The 23269-nt window shown below is 43.9% G+C and overlaps 1 protein-coding gene across 1 annotated transcript in view; it reads right to left on the reverse strand.

Annotated features, from left to right (window-relative positions):
- cdon (cell adhesion associated, oncogene regulated) overlaps nucleotides 1–19737 on the reverse strand; it is a 33010-nt gene extending 13273 nt beyond the window's left edge. Inside the window, exons 1-7 of the mRNA XM_063906207.1 lie at nucleotides 19245–19737; nucleotides 6783–6921; nucleotides 5538–5816; nucleotides 4886–5032; nucleotides 3956–4099; nucleotides 3430–3717; nucleotides 3081–3350 (exon numbers count right to left, since the gene is read on the reverse strand). Coding sequence (XP_063762277.1) covers nucleotides 3081–3350; nucleotides 3430–3717; nucleotides 3956–4099; nucleotides 4886–5032; nucleotides 5538–5816; nucleotides 6783–6855 — 1201 coding nt within the window. The 5' untranslated portion in view covers nucleotides 6856–6921; nucleotides 19245–19737. The remainder of the gene's footprint in view (nucleotides 1–3080; nucleotides 3351–3429; nucleotides 3718–3955; nucleotides 4100–4885; nucleotides 5033–5537; nucleotides 5817–6782; nucleotides 6922–19244) is intronic.
- Between the last annotated feature and the right edge of the window lie 3532 nt (nucleotides 19738–23269).

Here is a 23269-nt window from a genome sequence, read left to right on the forward strand (position 1 = left end):
AGGACAAGCAGTGCTGGAAAGTTTTACACTTGGAATAAGCCTTTTAATCTACATAAAATAACAAGAAAAACCTGGATCTCGGCAGCACCGCATAATCACACTTTGTTTGTTTTTTTCATTCAATCTTCGCCCGAGCCAGGGCAGTCCACCTGGGCGTATCATACGAGCTGTGAGCCTTACTATTGCTGAGACCGGTTTGGCAGAGCCCGGGTGGAATTTTTCACAGACGTTTGGACGACACAGCCCACAAGATGATCTGAGCCACGCCACTGAGGTCAAAGAGCACCATAATCGAATTAAAACTCAAACAAGTGAGGAAGGAGGTTAAGGCGGCGAGGTTTTGGGTCCAGTTGGTGCTGTTCACTTTGTTAAACAAACAAGCTCGGAGCTGGTAACACTAAACCTGATCCTGGGATTGTGGCCAGCTGCCACACATTCCGCACGCCAACCATTAAAATACCGGAGAGTATCAGACCCGAGCAATACATCCAGTCCAACTCCCGCTCCTTCTCTCCCTCTGCCCTCTCCACAGCTCTGACTCATAGCTTAACCAGAGCCGGGGCACCGCCATGCAGAAAGAGGCAGTTAAGGCCACGCCGCCCGCTCCGTCCTCACAACTCAGAGTGATATATGTTCGGTAAGTGCTACTACACCTGGACGGGGATACGCTGCCAGCTCCTTCTCGGAAAAAAAAGGTCAGTCCATTACACATGAACACCTGGGAGTAAATGTGATAGTAAATCACGGAGGATTACCAGCACAGACGAGAGCCTCGGTTTGGACAGAGCTGGGCTTATTTGGAGGACAAGTGAACGTGTGTTTTTACATTCCTGACTGACGGCCTGGACGACACAACAGCTCTTTCCTGGAGTTGGGAGGACGGGACCATTATTATTTACATTAAAAGATGATCGGTTAATCAATTGGGTTTAGAAAATGTCAGAAAATAGTAGAAGAGTGTATTGTTATGTTCCCAAAAAACTATTTTATGGGACCAAGATTTAAGATTCTGGACATATAATGTATAGCACAAAAGCTATAGGGTGTTGGAATCTGGCCCAGGCTCCTCCAACAATGCAATATACAATTTACTTAAGACATAAAAGAAATAAAAGATACTGTCATAATAGTATATGTAGGAATAAATAAACTATATAGATGTATAATCCGCGGTCAAAAGATATTGAGTAAATCTCTAAACAAGGGGCTGGAACCTATGTTTTATTTCTTATTAATGACATTAAATATGATTCATTTCCTGTCATTCAAGTGATATAATAATCCACTCAGCCCTTGTTGTGGCTGTAGTGTGGCGGCTAGCTGGAACGTGTGTTAGCCGGGAGGAAACAATGACACCACGTCTCCCCTGTGGCACATCCCCACTTCACTGATGCAAGAGGGCTGTTGTCATGGTGATGGAAACAAACAGATTTGCTACTAATAATAACAGAGCACTGACATCAATGATAGTGTTTACACTGAATGCAAAGGGCAGGCGATAAGCGGCGGTGCCTGGTACCTAAAAAACAAGCGAGTCGACCTCACATCTTATCAGCCTGATGTTCTGTTTGGTGTACGCTGCAGCAAAGAGAAATCTCATTCTTCTTCCTGTGTGGGTGTGAAGCCGTCTGATCCCGTCTGATTTGTCCTCCCTTATGTAGCTGAAATCATTCTGCAGATAGGGAGCCAAGCTTGGAATGGGGCCCTGGCGTGGAGGGGAGGCATTGGGTGAGAGTGGAGGGGGGGGACGTTGTGATGTGTTAATAAATAAAAGGCAGTTGTGTATGATGTTGACAGCCGGGTGGTCTGGTCCTCGTCATAACCCGCCACGGCTACTCCTTTACATTCCAGTGTCCGGGGGCTTATCCCCGACGGCGTGCACAAAGCTCACTCTCACGCTCAAGCTCAGTTCAAGGCTCAGGAGGAGGGCGGCCTTGGCTAAGCCTCTCCCTACCAGCCCATCACACACACACACACACACACACACACACACACACACACACACACACACACACACACACACACACACACACACACACACACACACACACACACACACACACACACACACACACACACACACACACACACACACACACACACACACACACACACACACACACACACACACACACACACACACACACACACACACACACACACACACACACACACACACACACACAGGACTCCCTGTGGATACTGTATATGCAGACACTCAGAGACCCAGCCCTGAAAGATGCCTTAACCCTTCAAAACACTGGGAACAATGTTTGTCATCATTTATAGTCAAGTGACACATCTTAAAATGCACCTCTTTGGATCTGTTATCTCTTTGAGCTCTGCAAGGCCCTCACTATCAGCGTACAAACTCATGTGTGATAAGTCGGTGGCAATGTGGCGTTGGGTGTTTAGTGTTCTGAAGGGGAAATGAAGCATTTGAAATGTATCACTATGCAGTTCTGTCACATCATCGTAATGTCCCAACAAAATCAAGGCTCGATATTCGGTAAGGGAAGAGTATAATGCCTGGGTTGCACACATACTTATTATGGTGTTATGGTAATAATTCTAAGGCTTTTCACCTTGGCAGCACAGCTCCTTTCCTCTAGTTTTCACCTTTCACGATAAAAGCACAAGACAACAATGTGGTTGCTTTGGTTTTCTTTGAGACAGCGGTTGACTGTACGACTTGGAAATGCTCAGATGTCAAACAAAACAACATTTTGTGGTTCCAGCAGACAAAACATGAGGGTTTTCGGCATTTTTAATTGTTCTTATTTGAATATGTTTGGGTTTTAGTCAGATTAAACAGGCAATCTAATTTAGTTCTGAGGATGTGAGGGGCATCCTTTAATTTTTTCGGACATTTTATACACTAACTGATTAATTTCCTAATAAATAACTAAATATACTGTATACACATTTTTGACAGATTAATTTCCTGAAAAAACACACAAGGTGTCTTGAGGCATCTTTTTTTGTTGCCTGCCTTTTATAAACACATTTTAAATAACTAATACAAGCTGGGATGCGCCTTTAATAAAGCACCTAATTAGTTTAAGAGGACATACACATACCTGTTTGCATCGTAAGGATTCCAAATGACTGTGCAGAGCCAATCCCATTGTCCAGCAGACACTGGAACACTCCCCCATCCAGCGGCGTCACGTCTGTAATCACCAGTGAGGATCCAGAGATCTGAAAGCGGTCTGATGGGGTGATGGGGTCAGCGTTGTACAGCCAGGTGATGTTAGGGGAAGGGTTTCCTGTCGCTACGCAGGTGAAACGAGCAGCGGAGCCAGGAGAGACGATCAGATTGGTCGGGCCCTCAGTGATAGATGCAGGCTCTGTGGAGTAGAGAGGTTATCATCACCATGTGGTTTGATGCAAACAATCCTGACAAACCCCTTATGGAGATTTTCTTACCAAGAACATTCACAGTATAGTTAGCGCTGATCACAGTCCCCTGCTGCGTTTCGGCAGCACAGATGTAGCTCCCTTCATCGCTCCTTGCCACAGCAACAAAGAGCAGGTTGTTGTTCTGTTGGAGAGAAGGCCCCGGTGTGACCTCCTTACCGTTCTTTAACCATTTGGCTGCTGGTGCAGGACTTCCAGACACGACACACTCCAACGTCAGAGGCTGAGACTGCTGCAACAAAAGCGTCTGCGGGGCGGTGGGGTAAACTATCCGCACAGGAGGGGGGGAATCTGAATCTAAACAAACAGAGAAAAATTAACTTGTAAGCAGACCTATATAGCATGACTGGGGCAATAAAAAAGTAACCAAACAACTTTAATTTAAGTTTTTGAGCGAACTATATAATACAATCCCAATTTCAGGCTGTTTAAAACACTATATTAAAATCAAAGCACCGAAACAGATCCCAAATAAAATAATTTACAGCTTAATATGAGCACTCCTAAGTCTTAAATGAAACGTCATCAGACTTACGTTTCACTGACAGCTTGGTACCATGAGGCTGCATGACGGTTTCCCCGGTAACAGGGTTGAATGCACCACATTTATACATGCCCTGGTGCCGGTCTGACACAGAGAGAATCTGGAGGTTTCCAGACGGAAGAACTAAATAGTCATCTGAAAAGATATGGAAAGAACACTTTCAGTAATGGCACAGAGAAACTTTGCAATATCAGAATAGAGGCCTGAGCAACACGTTTATTTGCTGTCTTTGGCTGAGCTGCTCCTCTGGTGAAGGAAATAATAATAGTAGTTTCATTTTGCTGTTGCAGTTTCATTAATATGACTGGCTTAAGTTTGACCGAACTAAATTGCCATATCATCAAAACTTGTATGGCTTTTTGATAGCCATGCTTCTGCGGGACAAAGAGATAGGGGGAACAAGAGCAATACCAAATAAAATATAGAATAGAATCCAAACTCAGATGTTGATGGCTTTTGTCATTTTGAACAGCAGCCCCTAAAAAATGATATCTACTAAATAATGACACCTTATTGCATGAGGTGAAATCAATAAACGTTGTGGAGAAGTACATTTTCATGAATATCAATTCTATTTAAGCAAATCGTGTAAAAAAACAACAACAATCAAGACACATTGTGCATTGTTTACGATGGTCTAATACAAACAATATTAAAAAAATGTTAATGATTTAGTTTTTGTTAACTTCCTCCAGCCCTTTTTGGATGTGTTATCAGGTAGATCATTTGTTTATATATCATTTATAATTCAATAATATTTTTTATTCATCAATTTGACACTGTTTAAGTTTGTACAGTATCATACTTCTCTTGTTTCATTTCATCATTATTTTTTGTATTATTGTTTTACACATTTTAAATAAATCAAATCAAAATCAAAACAAAGGTCAAAAGCAAACTACAAAAAAATCTCAAACAAACCTGTGGAGACTTCTATCCGCTCCCCTCGTACTCGAAGCCTGGGCAGGGCGGGGGGGACGCTGTGCGGCAAAGGACACTCGATAAGAACAGAGCTGCCTTCCTGCACTGATAACGACCGCCGCCGGCCGTCTTCATATTCAGATATTTCTGCAGAAAAAGAGAAAACTCATTCAGCCAAACTCACTCTCTGTGCCAAACACTGGACATTCTAGTTCCAGCAGAGTCAAGAACGAAGGCAAACAGCGCTCCTTGAGTTCGAGTGTTTGTGTTGGATCACTGGGTTTGTTTATTGTTGTAGTGAGCGATTCTATGTATGTCTGATACAGTTCCAGATCAGGGTCAACCCCTCAGTGTAAGGTCTAACAGCGAACAGCATCCCAGCAGGAACATAACACACTACACAGGAAAGCCCAAGGCTCATTAAGGATACCGCTCAAGAGGCATTTGGAAGTGTGCCTGAGTAAAAAAACTCCGACTGCTTCCTTCCCCTCCGCCACTCAGCAGCAGGCAGCCGAGGACAGGCATTCTTTGCAAGTGTTCAACACTCACAAAATGGCCTTCCTCTTTTCAAGGCAACTTCCTCTCTTTTTTCACCCCTCTGCTTTGAAGTGACTAGAAGTATACACTGAAGGGTAATTCTCCGTATCCGTACCTGCTATGGCCACATGTGCGTGGCGGCTAATGATGGCCAGCCCGTGAGCTAAGCGTGCCACACACTGATAGACGCCAACATGCCCGGGCTGAAGGGAAGGGATGGTGAGGGAGCCGTCGTTGAGCTCAACACCAGGAATGGTGTCCCTGTCCAGGGGACGGCTTCCGAATCGCCATGAGACCACAGCTGATGGAGGACTTACTGAGCATCGAAGATGAGCAACAGAGCCTTGATTCTGAACCAAGGACGCAGGCTCAGAGCGGAAAGAGGGGTATTGAGCTGAGGAGGAGAAAAACAGGTTCAGATTTTGTTGCTCTCCTGACCCAAATAACAAAAAGCTTAAAAAACACATCTTCTGGTCAAAAACTATCTGCATGGCTCTGAGGTAAGTCACAAATACCTGAAAGCGATGCTGACAGTTTTATACCAAAAGTTGTTTTTTTGTTTTTTTTGGTATTTAGGTTAACCGTCTTTACTGAGGTATTTACTGGGTTGTTTTTATACAAATGCAAATTATACACATTATTATGTGGAAAGAGATAATGTCCTTATTACATTTTTAAGAATTAGGTGACTTATCCCAAAAACTATAACTCTATTTTTTTAGAATATATTTATCTTAACTGTATAGGTAAAAGTAACTTAAAATGCTGTTTCAGCCTCTAAACTATGGAGAGTTTATGCTTTTCTCTGGTTTATATCATTTTAAAGAAAAACTCTGGGTTTTTGTCTGAAAAAAGAAAACATACAAATATTTTTCACATTTCAAAGACCAAAGAATAAATCTAGAAAATAATCAGTTAAATAATCAAGTAAGTTTGATGGTCAAGAGGCACCAGACCCTTGTTTTGCCTGCTGTGATGCTTCCCATGCTATCTGCTTCTTTAGCATTCTAGTATACAACAGGATAAAGCTATCCTACACAAAAAAAATTAACAAAAAAGAAAAAGAAAAAAGCTGCAATAATTGTTGAAAGACTCCCCTAATAGATCTAGCAAGCAGACATGTTTATTGGCCAATACAGGTCCAATATACTTTATATCCTTACTTTTTTTTTTAGCTGCCATGTTGTTGTTAAAAACGGATGGAACTTGATTAGAGCTGCAGTAGGTGATCGTCTTTGTGCTATAATAATGACACCTTTTCTATAGCTCAATTATTTGCTCCAATATGTGCCGTTTAAGTTTTTGTTTAAATGTGATCGCACCACTTCCCAGGTAAGCGTACAGAAGGAGGACAACTTACATGAGCAGCTGATGAGCAGGGACTGGCTGAGACACAGCACAGTGGACAGGAGGACCCTTAGGCCACTGTCCATGGTGCACTTAGACCCCCGCCTGCAGCCGTGTTGCCCAGCGCGCACGCACCTGGCTGTTGAGCAAACCTGCAACACAGGGAAGACAAAAAAACCACATCAAACCAGAGCTCTGCATGGGGACAGACAGCAGCCTCTTGAGGAAGAGGTAAGACACAAACAATCATCGCGGGAGGAAGATTTCAGAGCTGGGTTGGGGGGGTGAATCCTGTACGACAATCCTTCTAATCTTCACGACACATCCTCTTTACACACTCCTTGATCTCCACCTCCCACCCTCTTCCCTGACCCCTGTTCTCACCCACTGGAACGTCCAGCCTCTCGGCCCCCCCTGCCTCTCTCTCCCACTGGGCCCGCTGGGATCTCCCGCTAATGGAGTGGCCGTGGAGAGACTGTCGCCTCACTCTTAATATCACTTTCTTGTCACACTGTGTTGCTTCCTCACAGGTTCACTGTAGCCTGAAGTGCGGGCCCAGACACTGGAGGGCACGTAATTAGGAGCATTCCTCTATCCTTTTCAACCTAACCCCCCCACCCCAACCCTGCTCGACTGTGGCACCTCCTCCTCCTTTTTCTAAGAGTAATCCGGGGCAAGCTTTGATCCCAGGTTCCTGGTTGGTTACCAGGGTTTGAGCCCGAGGGCCGGAGGGACAATGGCCTTCCAGCTGTGATATTCACACTGGCTCTCCGGTGGCTCGCAGACGTTAGCGGAAGGGCCAAACCTAGGGCTGAAGGGGTGGGTCAAATTAAAAGGGATGATGTCTGGGTGGGATCGGTGAAGCTGAACGTGTTTCTAACCCAACCTAAACATTGTTTCACCTGCTCGACAATAAAGCAGGTTAATGTGTTTAGCCTGCCTTCGATTCTGCAGAACGGTTGGTGCCACTGGGGAACAAATATGTTCCATTTAAAATAATCTGTCAAAGGAAATTTGAACATTTGCACCTGCTTATCGGACTGAAATCTTAATCATCTATCATGTGTCTTGATATTCTGTTGATTGAGTAATTGTTTCAGCACTAGTTGTGATGCTAGGGGACGTTTTCATTCCTTTATGATCTCACTTTGTGTCAAAGAGACACAAAGGCTGTGTCCCTGTAATCATCCTCACCCTCTTCATCTTGCTCCCTCTCTCTCTTTGAGGGCATCCTGAGAGGAGCAGGAGAGAAGAGGCAGGAAATAATAAACTCTCCCAGCTCCTGGCTCACACCCACTTCTCACCCTGAGGTCAAAGGTCAGGGAAAAGCAGCGAGAGAGAGGGTGGCCCAGCGGGTATCTGGTGGCCCTGGACCGGCCCCCCAAAGGTCACCTCGAGCTCTCTCGGTTTCACTCACACTCATTTTCACAGTTTAAAAAAAAAAACAGGTGTAAAAAAATGTGAAAGTTAGCACTAAAAGTTGGTAAAAAACAATCATCTTTCTTTCTTGATCGCTCAATTTCAGCCTGATTCTGACTGAACAACAATCTGTTTTGTTTGACTTTAGGACATACATTATGAATGTGCTATACACTTTGCATTTCAGGCTCCAGTTTGACTTTGCATGCTCATTCAAGCAGATCAAACCCACATCTTGCAGGCTAGCGTTTCTCCATCTCACGAGTTGCAACAGGCCCTGCACACTGCCCCCATGTCATCAGTGGAAACTATCTTTCTCTCTCTGCCGCAATAATGATATATAATTACAATAATAACAACAGCGCTATAAAAATGCACAGCCAAGTGCAGGCACCTTGGCACAGTGCGATGAGATACCGGAGTCGATGCTGTAACTTCCTCTCTCGATCTTTGTGTTCACCTTTCTTTTTTATGTCTTAGTTTAACCAGTTGCGTCCTCCGAGCAGTTTGGGCACTGCAGCTCCGACTGGGTGCCCTTGTGTAAACACACACACAGCTGCCTATCTGGCCCATCGATCTGGCTCAACGAGGAAACACAGGGGCATCATCCCTGCTTCTTATCTGTTTGGCTTTCCTCTGACATCCGCCACCATGAAGCCGCCTCACTGGAGACAGACACCACGAGGATATCTTGTATCCCTCATCACAGAGAGTTGTCCCCATGCTGTCTGCATGGAAAGGCAAGTCCTGCTTCTTCCTGAGTCGACATAAGCCAAAGCAGCCCTTTGACAAAGGGAAAGTCTCTGTCAAATGAAGACTTTTGCCAGAGAGCCTTCTACTCTGGTCCAAAGTTGATATGCAGCCTCACTCCTCTGCTTCTATTCCCAAAAAATCCAGACTATTAAATTGGGAAAAAAGCCTGTGTTCCACATTTTCCTCCTCCTATCCCAAATCTGATCTTGTGTTACCCTCCTGTTTTTGCACTTAGGTTGCAGATGCATGGCCATTCTCAAGGCGCGATCGAGCGGCTATAAATTGAAGAGACATCTTGCATACAAAACAGACTGCACCGTTGAAAGCTGATACATAGACACAGGGACAGTTTATGAAAATAAATGAGGATAGTGTCAGTGAGTTCAAGTGGAAAAGTTCCTATTTTTCTTGGGGCTTGGGGGTTGACCCATGTGTGTTTGGGAAATGTTTGACTGACACCTGGCTTAAGAGTGTGAAAAGTGAGAACAAACAGTAGTCTTCTTAGACAGCTTCTGTCGCTCACTCATCTTTGTAACTTCATTTATTATATATTTGTGTTGGATCCATCAAGCTCCCTTCCAGGGGAATCCATAGTAGAGATGTTACGATGAGAGGCGGCAACTCTCTATCAAAATTGGGAGTAATACAAAAGTCAGAGACTAGGAATAGCCCCATACATCCCCTTGTACGACAAGAGGGATCTCCGGTGATGACAAAGGAGAAAATAAACACAGTGACAGCCCGCCCTCAGGGAAGGGAAAGAGGTTCGAGTTCTGAGGGGGGTTAGCACCTGCATTTTTTTTGCCTCCTCTCTGTAGGAAATACTTAAAAAGCCCCATCTGCCCGCATGTGGGGCTGGCCCATATCCCTGTCATATTGGGTAAACAGGGACAAAAGCAATGCGGCGGAGCATCAAAGACCTGGAGGGCAGAGGAGGAACGGGTCACAACTGGTGCTGCTGACTGAGGCAGGGGGCCTGGCCTCTTCGCTTCACAAGACCGCACACCTGAAAGAAAAAAGGTGAACCGCAAACCTCATGAAGCCAACGCTGATTTGATAACGGGGCAATCTTGTCTGCTTCAGCAATCAATCCAAGAGTGGAATAAATCAGAAAAGGGTATACTTCCCGGTGAAATTTGTCTGGTCGGTTTTAACTGCAACACACCAAACATGAATTAACACCAAATTTAATTTAACACCCTTTTAAGCTGTAAACAGTGCCTCAGACTACTGGTTTACACGAATAACTGCAGTGAAATATAGAAAGAATAGAAAATCAAAATGACATTTTGACATTTTGTTGGGTTACCCATTTATTTCCTATGGCGGCCAATTCTGACCAGGAACATCATAGGAGTTACAAAGTTGACTAAACCACTCAGAATTCAATGAAAGAGATGATTGGATATGTTCATAAGGCCTTGAGGCAATCAAATGTAAAACACCATATTTATAATTGACAAAAGTAGTTAATCGGGCTGAATTGACCCGAACATGACAGGAGAGTTAAATAAAAGAAAGAAGTGTAACTAATGCCTGGAACGGAACAGATCTCAAAATTAGAGATAAGTATGTTCAGAGTGAAAAGGCAGTGGGGTGTGAGAGAAAGAGCAAGTCTTTTCTGGTATGATGGTCTAATCTGACCTGTACGCTGAGGCTGATTCACATGCTATACCCCAAACCTGTCGGCACTCGCCCCACATCTCACGGACAGAGGATCTGCAGCGCACACATTCCTCAGCTCCACAGAGAAAGAAAGAGCGACGGACACACAGAAAGAGACAGAGAAAGAAAAGCACACAAGAGAATGGAGATAAATTCATAACAAGAATATGAGAGGCAATAGGGGGTGAGCAAACGAGAGAAAAAAGAAAAGAAGGTTCTCTAGAGAGGAGTAAAAGGAGATGGGGGTAAGAAGAGGTGAAACATTCACTGGGGAGGGGAAAAGTTGCCAAGCCCCGACTAATTTCTCCTCCCTCTTTATCTGGCGCAGAGAAAGACGTACAGATAATGGCTCGCCTCCACGTCTGCCAAAAACTGACTGATGATTCAGCCCGACTATATTCAGCTCAGCCCAAAAACTTGGGAAGAGCCTCCTGAGAGAAGAGACTCTAGGGGACCATTATGGGCTTCTTCTGTTGGTCTGGGTGAGCCCACTGAGGCAGCCCAGGGCCACAGAGGAAACTAATGAGTGGAAACACTGGGCCTCTGGTATGGCCTAACTCTGTCTGATTAAAGACTGAGACGTTATTAAAAGTGGGACAGACTTAGACAAGGAGAGTGAGCTGAAGGAGGGGAGAGAAAGAGAGACATGATTTGGAATCAAATAAGGGAATTAGTAGGAGAGAGGGGTCCCTTGGTTTTTCAAAGAGAAGATGCACTGGAAGGGTTCAGTTGACCCATAATGCAAAATGACTGCCCTTGTCGGAACCTGACATCCTGGGGAAAGTTAACACGGGTGTTCTTAATAAATCCTTTAAAGTGAGAGTGACTGCAGAAGACCAAATTAAAATACATCTTCAAGGACAATCTGCTTTTCAGACAGTGCTCTCTCTCTCTCTCTGTCTGAGGGAGGACAGAGCACAAGCGGTCTAGGAGGCGAGGGGTAACAGCGAGGCCAAGCGGGTCCCAGAACCCAGATACGCCTCAACCCTGACAACACGGCCGTGGTGTGGAATCAGGAGAGAGGAGGAATGAAAGAAGAGGCCCCCAGGGATCAGACAGTCACATCCCACAAAGCCCTGTTTACCAAGGACACACATCCAACCCCCCCCTCCATACTCCCAACATCTCCGTTCACCAAAGCCCAACCCTCCCAAAGTGCCAGGGCCGGGACCTGGGAGACAGCGCTAATTCTGCCCTGAGGCTTGTTGGCCGAGGACACAAACAGAGAGCTGAGAGGGGAGTAGAGAGGGGAGGGAGGGAGAAAGATTGAGACAGAGGGGACTGAATGGTACAGTATGTAAGACCCATCTTAATTGGAGATTGTTCTGCAATGCCTTGTTTTTCCTGGGAATCTGTGAAGGGGTGAGACAGGAGGGTGGGGAGGTACGGTTGTTTCCCAAGGTCCTGAACAGCGGGATTAACCACAGAGGCGAAACTCAATAGCAGCCTCGGACACTGGAAACAGATCCCCGGGTATCGCCACCATACAAGGCCACCTCCAGACCTTTTGCAAAGCACATGTAACTAACAACCCTTCCCCATTGTCGGAGCACTCTGGGTCCTTCCGGCTGATTTCACAGGCTTTTCAGCCCACAGGGTAACGTCTGCTCAGACGAAAAAAGGTAATTCTGATGGAAAGGAGGAATGCACAAGAAGTCCGTCTTGCCCGCAGGGTGCGTTAGAACACTGATCTTCAACATGTGCCAAGAGTCTGATTCATCACGCCAGGCAAGAGGGGAGCTGGGATTGTGCAGTCGTTGCACCGTAGCAGAAGAGGCCACAGATTCACATTCCTTAATATCAGCCTTGATTAGAGAGATGATGGGAAAACGCGTTGATGCAAGGGAGGGAAAAATGATAAGAGTTTTCCAAATGTCTTGAAAATGTCTACCTTTTCCGGGGGAGTCATGACACTATCTGCGCTTGCTAACGCTGTTGTGTGGCCTGTGTGCTATGGGCACACAGTGATGTGATCCAGCTGCCCCCACCCCTTCCCCCCTCTGTCTCTCGTCTCTCCCTAACTCTCCTGGATTCCATCACTGCTTGTGTCTCTACGGCAACAAGCGGCGAAAGACGCAGACAACAGTTTCTGTTCAGTCTCCTCCTGATAGGTCCCTGGCTCAAGACCAGAAGTACTTTCAAACTAAAACATACATTAAATAATTTAATTTCAAACATGTGCAACAAAAACAATATGACAGCAGCGTGTCCGAATGGATACTAACAGGACATTTGGCAAGGTCAGTTTAAAAAAAAAATCAACCAGGAATAAAATCCAACTGGGTTGCTTTCAGGGTGTTTGCCTCTTCATTGTTTGTCACTTGAGAGGCGTGAGAAAGTAAGTACACACAAAAGTATTTTAATTTCTCAGAATGATAAATTGACTCTGCAAATATAATGGAGCGACGGCCGTAAATTCACAGGGGGAGGATTTACGGGACAGAAAGCGTTGCCTGAACTCCACAGCCAGCAAGCAGAACAAAAACAAACACATGTAAAAAGGTTAAAATATAATTAGTCTTCCTCACCAAGTCCACAAATCTCTTGCCGAAAACCAAACAAACAAACCAGCTCCCTTGTACGTACAAGTTTGAGGAACCAAAGATAAATATGCAGTCCCTAACAGAGCGTGTAAATGCTTTATTTAGTTTGTCTAAATGTTTATCCGTCTCGACTTGTAACACTCCAAGCTTGTTGTGCGGCAATCGAGTGATCACAAAACAAACTTGGTGGTGATACATCAACACGTGCACACCATCTAAGTTTCCATTTGTGGCTCGTGGACAAATCTAAAAAAGCCCTGCAACATATTTAGGGTCCAGGCTGCTCATTGCTGCAGTGTTGAAGGTAAGAATAACTTTTGGCAGATGACATAGTGCTCTGATGGCTCCAAGAGAAGCACAACAGAAAAACAATAATACAGAACCCATGGCGAATACTAACTAAGTGTTGGTTGTGTGTGTTCACTACACTACACTACAGCTCATCGATGACAGTGGCTTATTTTACTTGATTAAAGTCAGTCAGACCATAGTTTTCAGAAATATCTCTGCAGTTTTCCATGCGTCTGCTACAATGTTTCCAGAACAATGAAGAAGGCTGGACCAATCATCCATCTGACTTGGATTCCTCTTCTTACATTGAATATCTTTTATAAATAAGGGCTTCCATTGCTCCCTAAGGGCATACATCTTGGATCAAGGAAGGCCCAAAATGGCACCCATAACCATAGGCCCAGGGGCAGGCTGCAGGAGTACCCACACTGCCTCACACTCTGATCAGGGAGAAAAACAGCCCTTCAAACAAGTAGCGTGTTTGTCAGCCGGAGGGGAGTGCCAGCCACTAGTTTTGCCTTAATATAGTCTTGCTGATCCCTGTGCTGGCTTTTCAACAGCACACACACATTCTGGTTCGCAGAAAACCCATGTCAGATGTGACTTATTGGTTCAACATTTGAAATAGAAAGCTGCGGTTGCTCACAGTTTCAAGAAGAAAAGACTCTTGGGGGCCCATGCTGAGGCGACTAAGTCAGGCATATTTAGTAGGGTCAGTTTCAGGAAGGGGAAAAGAAATGAATCTTGCAAACAGGAAGACGCTGAGGATGCAAAAAAGAAAAAAAAATCCCCACAAATGTTCTGAAATACTTTGCTGCGATAGCTGTCAGCAAGGGTCTGGTTCAGAAGTTCACTCCCTGAAATGTTCCCTAGGGCTGAGGCTTCGTTAAGAATGTTACACAAGACAAGAAACAATGGGTCTCATCGGAGATACTTGTTTGACAATAATGAGAAGAATTGTTGTTTTTGGCGATTTGCTAGTATTGTGTAAAAGTCCACGTCAAACCCTCCTTGGGAACTTTTTGTTCTCAGTCATACATAATTTGATCATGTTAAAGGTAATAATACAGCTACACAACCCAAAGAAACACTCCCACCAATGATCACATCATAAAAAGGCATCTAAAAAAGAACTAACTTTAAACCGTAGGGCTAAAAAAGACTTGCAGTGTGCTTCAACGGCTTGGGACCAACAAAGTCTTTTGCAGTCTCTCCCAGTCCTTTGGTCTTTTCATCAAGCCCACCAGCTACTTGTAAAATGTGTTCTAAGCAAACAGTACAATCTCATTTCCTCAAGTAAAAGTGTCTATCTTTGTCCCACAAACTTATTTTGAGCATCTGATGTTCTGGACCCGCCTGGACAGTGCGTTTTTCTTCAAAGCGCTGTGTGTGGTATTGGTTTACATTCCCTTATCGTATTGACAACGTAGACATATATATTTAGTCGAGGCCCTGTCCTTCCATTGCATTAACAGAAAACAAAACATCATCAGAGAAGAAGCAGATCTCCCCGCTCTGCATATCTCCAGCCTGTGCAGATTTGTCCCGCTTCATTTCAATGGCTGGCTAGGACATCTGTTTCTGCTGCTCCAAAAAACTGTTTGTTTGTCTTAACAATTAAGCCCTGATGTTTCTCATTTCATTTCTTAAAGGTCTTGAAAGTCATTATCCAGTTTCAGGTCCTTCAAGGTTCTGAATTTTTAGAAACTCAATACGACCATCTGTTAAAAGCAGGCTACAGTCAGCTCACCTTTGACGTTTCAGAGGAGTCGTCCTGGAGGAAGCATGTGGCCTATCTGTAACCTGCTGGAGTAACATGCTTGCATAGTAAAGCGAGTCAGCGTCGGGCTGTTTGGATCATCTGTCAGAGTAGGGGGACATGGAAGAAATAGGGGAGGGGGTCCCTCTGGGAGACATATAGGCGTTGTGTAGTTAAAATAATGAAAGTGTGAGCTCAACGCAGATAACAAGTGTTACTAATGACAGCTTCTTGTAAACTTCAGTGACACCTTCAGCTACTGCGTTTGCCTTCACGGCTTCTCCAACACAGCGCCACTTTATCCAATTCCACTCACAGCTTGTCCCTCGAATACATTTAGGGAGGGTGGAAAAATTAAAGTGTTTTTTGTTAGCACTGCAGCTGCAGGGTGCACTCACCAGCCCAGCAGTCACAAGAACTCAAACTCTTACTGTGACCTGCCCATCTTTCCCATCAACCCCCTGCTCATGGCTGCTGGGTGTTGTCAATCAGCACCCCCCTGGCTCCTTGAACATGGGGGCTCATTGGCATGCTGCCCAAAACTTCCTTCTGTCCATCTATTAGGGCCTGAGCTCTGGGTCTGTCCTTGACGAATGGGAGCTGAAGCTCGCGGAGTAAAGGCCAGCGTTAGAAAATGGGAAAAATGCTGCAGTATGACTCAATCCTTGAGCAATGAGGGTAAAATAAGTTCTCCAAAGGTTCAAACTAGCCAGGTTTGTAGTTTGGGAATAGTTGCTTGGTTGGTCAAACGCCAACAGTCCACTAATTTTTCTCTATTATACTAAGAAGCAGACATTCTTTAAGCTTCAGAGATTTAGAAAAACAAAAAAACTGCATTATATCTGTCAAAATGTTGTCACGATGAAAAATAAGGTGGCTGCTCAGAATTTTGATTATTCTCCTGTTTTACCACTCTTTTTTCAGCCAAAAGGTTAATCCTTCATAGCAGTTATATGACAGATCACTGTGTGAAACCAAATAAACAACCCAACCACATTGTGATTCAGCTTTTAAAATCACTTCCATTCACTTTGGGGCCAGGGCTGAGGTTAGCTGCCTGGCCTCAAGACTGCATGGCCAAGAAAACGGGAGAATGGGAGGTGCCCAAAATATACTTTAGTCCCCCATTTAGACACACCCTCTCCCACCACATTGACCTCCAATAGACATTCATCCACTTAACCATCACCAACATTCTGAAAGTAGGGCTGTAACTATCAATTATTTTCATATGGCCGCTATTTTTTGGGTTATTGATTTTTCTTCATGTATAAAATCGGACAGAATGGTGAAAAAGCAAACCACAACCCCCCTGAGCTCAATGGTAAATGATTTTTACTCATACATACCCTCACTTCCTTTTACCTTTAATGAAACCTGATTGTTACGATGGAAACCTGAGCGTTTACTGCCACTATTCAACAATCATTTGCCATTGTTGGAGCATGTGCGGATTCTGATTATAATACTGCATCAGAAAAAATCAAAAGAGCCATTATGAGAGCAGTGGCTGGTATCATTACACATGCTTACATTCAAATTGCCCACTTAACATAGTTCTCCTACAGCAACATGTGTTTATCATTAGCAAGCACACTAATGGCTCAAACATTATTCGAGCTCGCTTAATGGCATAGTTGTGCTTTGTTCAGGGTCTGTCTGATAAGAGCCGGGCCACTAATGGTTTATTAATTTCCCTACGAGCCACAAAAACAAAAAACATGACTCAAAGGCTCAGCCATTGTCTGATTCAATCACATTACCAATAAGTTGCTGTGGGGAAAATTCCACAAAATACTAAAAATACTCCACGGGTCTTTATGCTCAGCTTGAAATCCAAAAGTTATTGGTATTGTAGCTTGGATTTATTTTGTTGTAATTGCTGTGAAAAAAATGCTGTGTTGACATATTTCCAGCAACAAAAAAAGAAACTGTTTTTCCACAGACTGACCAGAATGCAATGCACTGGAGGGAGAGAACAATCAAGGCAAAGTCAGAATGAGGCAGGCTAAAGGAAACTGACTCAGTAACAAGACTCTGTATCAAAACCTGAGGGAGGATTTCTCCTTTAAAGTGAACGCCCGAACACAAAGAGCAAAACCTCTCTCTGCCCCTGTCAAAAGCTCACCCAATATTGGGAAGCACTGAAAGGATTTGAAAGGCATCGGAAGTGTCTTCTTGTCCCCTTCCGACGCAACAATGCACGAGCATCTGTTTGAACTTGAAAGTGTTTTATCTGAGAGCAGCCATGTGTGTCCGACTGACTGGATGTCATGCATTGGGGAGGGATTCAACACTTTGTTCTCGATAACTTTTAAGTGTGCAGTTTTCTGAGAGTTACCCCTATGTAACAAAAGACTCTGTGAAGCTCTGATGATAGGGGTGAAGAGCAGACAGAGGAAATGACTTCAGGGAAATGAGTGAGGAGCAGCCATAATATTATTATCACACTTCCCTTATTTTACATTAATTGCAATTCAAACAAAGTAGGTTCATGTTTAAATTTCAAAGTCAAGTCTGTGTTTGACTGTCTATAAGTATAAAGTTTGAGTTGTCTTCCTCAAAGTTCCTGAGGTGCAGCGGCGCGGATCACAACACAGCGAGACATGAGTAGAATAAGCTCCTGCACACACTTGCACTCCTGAGCTGTTAGTAAGGGCATTTTTTGACACGTCCAAAATGTATCTTACTTTTGGAATATTGTTTTTAAGAAGATATATAGAAGAAATGTGTAAAAATGTGCAGATTGGAATAAAGAAACTGATCTATCAGACTGAGTTATACATCTGCATCTTCAAAGTATTAAAAAAAATCCCTTCTGCCTGTAATGTTATTGTCATTTGTGTAACTAAACTAATCTTAAATCCAAAATCCCATTCCCTATCAGTAAACATTGAAAAACACCCTGCAAGAAGAAAGGTACAGTTGCCTTTGTACGCTTTGCACAGTAACTTGTGCACTTGCCAAGTTTTACAGCAATACCAACATGGATTTACCAAACTGACATTTATGACACCCTGAGAGGGTTCATCTAAAACAATAAAGGCTCTCTGTCTTTGGAGAGAGGAAAAAAACACAACTTGAAATATTAGTCTTAGCCACCACGTTCCTGCACAGTGGTAACTGTGGCAGAAAGTTTCATAATAAAAGTATAACTTTAGAACAAAGTAATGCTTCATATACAGCAAGATCCTTTCCTCCTTTTATGACAGTAACACCAATGTGTCAAATGGAGGGACATATTTGCCATTTCTTTAAAAAAAAAAAAAGCTCTTTCATTTTTCAAAGAGCAGAAAATGCAGTTAAGGCCATCTGTTTTCAACTGGGATGTAAAGCTAAGTGTCCCTGCCTCCAAGAGCTGTTTACCAAACAAATATGTATCCCTTTTCTTTTGTTTGATTCACCTCTGAGACAACACAATACACTGAGACGCGTCAGATTACATTTAGATGACAGATAACTGCTGAATGATGATTCTAATTTGAATGGGTGAATTTTGAGCAAAAAGCCAATAATGTAATAATATGTAGACTGAAGTCACCAAAAGCCAACACAATCATATTATTGCACTTCATAGGCCTACATACAGAAACATATTTTGAATAACCAGAGATGTCATTCCAATGAAGTAAAAACTGGACCTTAAGGAGCAGAACGTGTTAAAGAAATACATTGGAGTCAGAGTATGTAATGTCAATGTATGTGCTGTTATGGTTTATCAAGGGGACAGTAATTCATGTACAAAATATGAATCTGTGTACACGGGCGCCCCCGTTTAGCAGCCTGCCACACAGACAGCATGTAGCCTGCTGCCTCTCCGTGCCGCTGCTCCACTTTCACCACAAAACAAAGTTAAGAAAACACGGTAATGTTTGGGAAACTGATTACACTGCCACTGCGGAGCTCTCTGCTCCTTTGAACGTCACCTTTACTTTTGTTATCGTTAAAAGAGAAGCCCAGCTGGCCTGGTTCGAACACTGAAGCCTCTCCCCAACCCGCTCCCAGCCAGCCGGCCCGGGACTCCCTGTCTGCCTCCCGTCCTTACCTCTCTTGCAGGAGGGCAAAAGCTGCGAGCCGTCGGGTGAATTAGCAGCAAAACGCATTCTTCTGGAGGCAAATCCGTACGGGGCCCTCCATTAGACACGGGCTCAAAGTGCGAGACGACGGGAGGAACATGAAAACAGCCGGAGGTAGAGCGAGTCAAAGAAAGTCTTCAGCCCCGCGGAGCAGCGCAGACTTCGGGGCCAAGGTGCGACAACTACCCCTGTTCTAAACTCGAACTGAGGTAGCAGAGAGTTTCCTCCTGGGAAGTTTGGAGTCCGCGTGTTTATAAGCTGTACGTCCTGTTTTGTTTGCTGACACACTCTCTGTGTCTATCCCGTTATTGTAACTTCTCCAACAGCTCTCGGTCTCAGTCTCTACCGCTGCCTCTTCCACACACGCATCTTTGAAGCCAGTGTCGAATTGCTCAGCAAATCATGGCAGCGGCGGAGCTGGTCGTCAAACCAGGAATGTCCCAGCCCCACAGCTCAATACGGCTCCTGGAGAGGGGAGGGAGAGAGTGAGGAGGGGGTGTTACCCATATAGACTGTGCATTAACAAGTTTAACAATCTTAGGAGGAGAAAAAAAACTTCCTCCTTCCTGCTCTGAACACTTACCTGACTTATTGTTATCAATCGAATCCACCTGAACTTCGCTTTGTGCAACTCCATGATGCACATTTACATCACAATCATGGCTTGAACAGGACTTTTTCTTTAATGTAAGAACTGTTGATGAACATGTTGTTTGACACTTAAGAGTGTGCAATACAATGATACACACTTTTAAAAACACAACTAACATCAATAAAAAGTAACTAGAATTAAATGACATGATTCAATCAATAGATGTGTTGTTTTTGTTTGTTCAACACGACAAAGAGGTATTTCACCTGTATAGTTATCTCTTTCTGAAGTTGGCAGGGATGGGATGAAATTACATGGTTTTATTTTTGAACTACAATAAACTGTTATCATACGAAAACCTGACACCCATAAACACAATATTTATAATATTTTTGGAAACAGTACTTTAATCTTTATGACTGACATCAGCTTTTCACAGTTTTCTTCAGAATTTAGGTGTGCATTCATGCACACCTAAATTCTTTCTTATTTTCAAAACGTTCTTGTTTCCTCTTTCTGCATTATTTATGGTTAGTAAAAGATTTACATTTTTTATTAGCAAGACCAGAAACCAAACCCTGTCCAGAGTGGTTGCTAAAGCTTCCGTGAATCTACTTCTGTGCTTAAGTCTGTGATAGTCCCATACCGCACAAACAGCCTCAAAGCCACAAAGGTAGTTCTCTTTTTTCAGTGGAATACACTGTTCCTTGTAGATTAAACCCCCTCTCACTAGGCCCATTGAATTGAATTAAAGTAATTTGGGAGGGGGATGTTTGAACAGTTAATGGCTATGGGTCATTTCTGGCATCAGACCTGTTGGTTGGATGGGCTGAATGTTGGTTGGCTGGAGCCATTTCCTCATCACTAGGTGTAATGCCTTCACAGAGAGGGGGGTGGTGGGGAGCTGGGAGTGTGAAACAGTCATCTGTTGTGCGTATGGGCATGAGTAAACAGCATAATCATCTCGAGGCAGTAATTATGTGCTCCAGCGTTGGCCGGGCGGCGGCGGCGGGCCCACCCTGCTTCAGACAGCAGGTGCAGCTCACCATGTGACAGCTGACTCCGATGGAAGGTGTGATCCAATCCTCCCGGGGCCGGCTCGACCCAGTGAGGGCCTTCAGTCAGTCAGGGCCAAAGCCAACAACGCCAGCAAACCTCTGACACAGGAGGAGAGGGAAAACACGTTGGAGGAGGTGGTGGAGATGGGACTGATGAAGGACGGATGCTGATGATTTTTACAGCACTGCTATCTTTCTTGACAGTTTAATCTCACTTAGACATTTTTTCCCTTGTAATGGAGAGTTTGACCTCTTCCTTCTGATTTATGATGACCACTTTATTCACATTTCTATTATCAATGCTTTAATTATTTACATTTCTTGGTCAAAGAGTTAAGCACACTGAACATATAATTATTGACTCTTTAAAAGTGATTCATAACCAAATATTTACAAGCAGGTAGATTGAAGATCTTTACCTTATAAAGGGCAACTCTTCCTGACAACCCAAACGTTCCTTTAAGCCTTATAAGTGTTATATAAAGTGTAAATAAAGGGCGTGTGAATCATTCATAACAATAGTCTGTTCTCATTAGACGGTACAAGCCACTTTTTTCCTCATCATTATTTTGAATTCATTTTCTTCACCCCGTTTTTCTCCCTCCTCTCTCTGAGGGTCAGGAGCTGGTTGGAGATGGAGACGGAGACTCGGGTTCAGAGGGGGGTGAGTGGGGTGATTGGACACAGTCGCATGTGAAAGGCCAGAGAGCGGCGAGTCCACAGGGAGCAGGGTCCGCACACAAAGGGCCAGGGAGGGGCCTGGCGGGGGCGGGAGGGGCGGCCAAGGAGGAGAGGCCACGCTGGGAACCAAAGCTGACAGCACAGACACTTCTCATCCACTGAGGGCTGGCCTGTCTCTGGCCCCCTGGGGTAATATCCTCACTTATCTGAGTGGAGCTGCCAGAGAGCCACGGCAGCAGAAGCCAGCAGAAGGAGCAGAAACACTGAAGTGCACAAAGCAGCAGTGACCTCTGGCCCACATCTCAGTGATATGAAGTTTCTTCCCTTAGTCATATCAGCCCTGATCAAGAACATATAGCTTAGAACACATTTAGCCACAGAATTGGGAGGTAAACAATTTACTGAAGTACTGTGCTGAAGTACAATTTGAAGTACTAGTACTCAATAATTTTACTTTACTCAACTACATTTATAAACACTTTTAGCTTCTTTGAACAAAAAATAAATGAAGTGATGCAACAATATTAACTAGAAATGTCACATATAAATATTATACACACATGCAAAGGTCATTTTTCTGCACAATGGTTACTTTTATTTTTAACCTTTATAACTTGTAATGAAGTATTTTGAAAACAACGTATTGGTACTTTTACTCAAGTAAAGCATGAATATTTCTTCCACCTCTGTTTAGCAAATACAAGATTACATGACGAGGCGGCAAAACAAGATCAGTTTACACTTTACACATTCAAAAACTGACTATATTTAGCTTTAAGAGGGGAAATGGTAGGACCATCTAACAAGGGCTTTGTCTGAATACTCAGGCTGGGTTTGATTGGAGTTTGTCACTCCAGCTTGCTGTCCTTTGCTCTGAGGATAATAAGCCTCCAACCACTGTCAACAGAGTGTTTATGACCTGCAAAGCAGCCCTTGGTTGTGTTGACTCTGTCAGCAGGGGCCTGAGGGACGCCTGACTCCCAGTGCTATTAAAAGGCACTTTCAGATAACAGGAGTACCATCCCTCTGTGGGAGCCAGTCAGGATTTGTGGATTCGTCAGCAGGACAACATACCAAGGCTTAATTGGTGTTTGTTGTATTCGTTAGATCTGATGCCCAGTTTTATGTAACTACTTTAAAGCAGATGTGGTGGGTAAAATGCCATGAAAAAGCACTTGTTGCATTTCATTTTCTAGAGCGATTACAGACATGGAGCAGTTTTTTTTTCTAACCTGCAATATAAGAACATTCATTTGGAAAGTTTATACATTTTTATAAAACAAGAAAAACTTTGTGCAGGGCAAAGAAATATGTACGAGAGTGAGAAAAATCACAATATTTTACAACTTAGGGTAAATGGATTCCCCCTCAGAGGGCTGTATATCTCATCACCAAGACAGGTGTGTGCAATGAGTGTGTGTGTGTGTGTGTGTGTGTGTGTGTGTGTGTGTGTGTGTGTGTGTGTGTGTGTGTGTGTGTGTGTGTGTGTGTGTGTGTGTGTGTGTGTGTGTGTGTGTGTGTATTGTCCCTTTCTCTATGCTGGTCTGGGTATTCGCCTTTGGTTGTGTGTGTGGTTTTGTAAAAAAATGAGAGAAAATGAAATTTGAAGGCACCTCTCTACATCTGGTTTCTGCATCACTGCGGTGGGATCACATTATCCTTC

This window comes from Eleginops maclovinus, chromosome 18 (assembly GCF_036324505.1).
Source record: "Eleginops maclovinus isolate JMC-PN-2008 ecotype Puerto Natales chromosome 18, JC_Emac_rtc_rv5, whole genome shotgun sequence".
Lineage (NCBI taxonomy): Eukaryota > Metazoa > Chordata > Actinopteri > Perciformes > Eleginopidae > Eleginops > Eleginops maclovinus.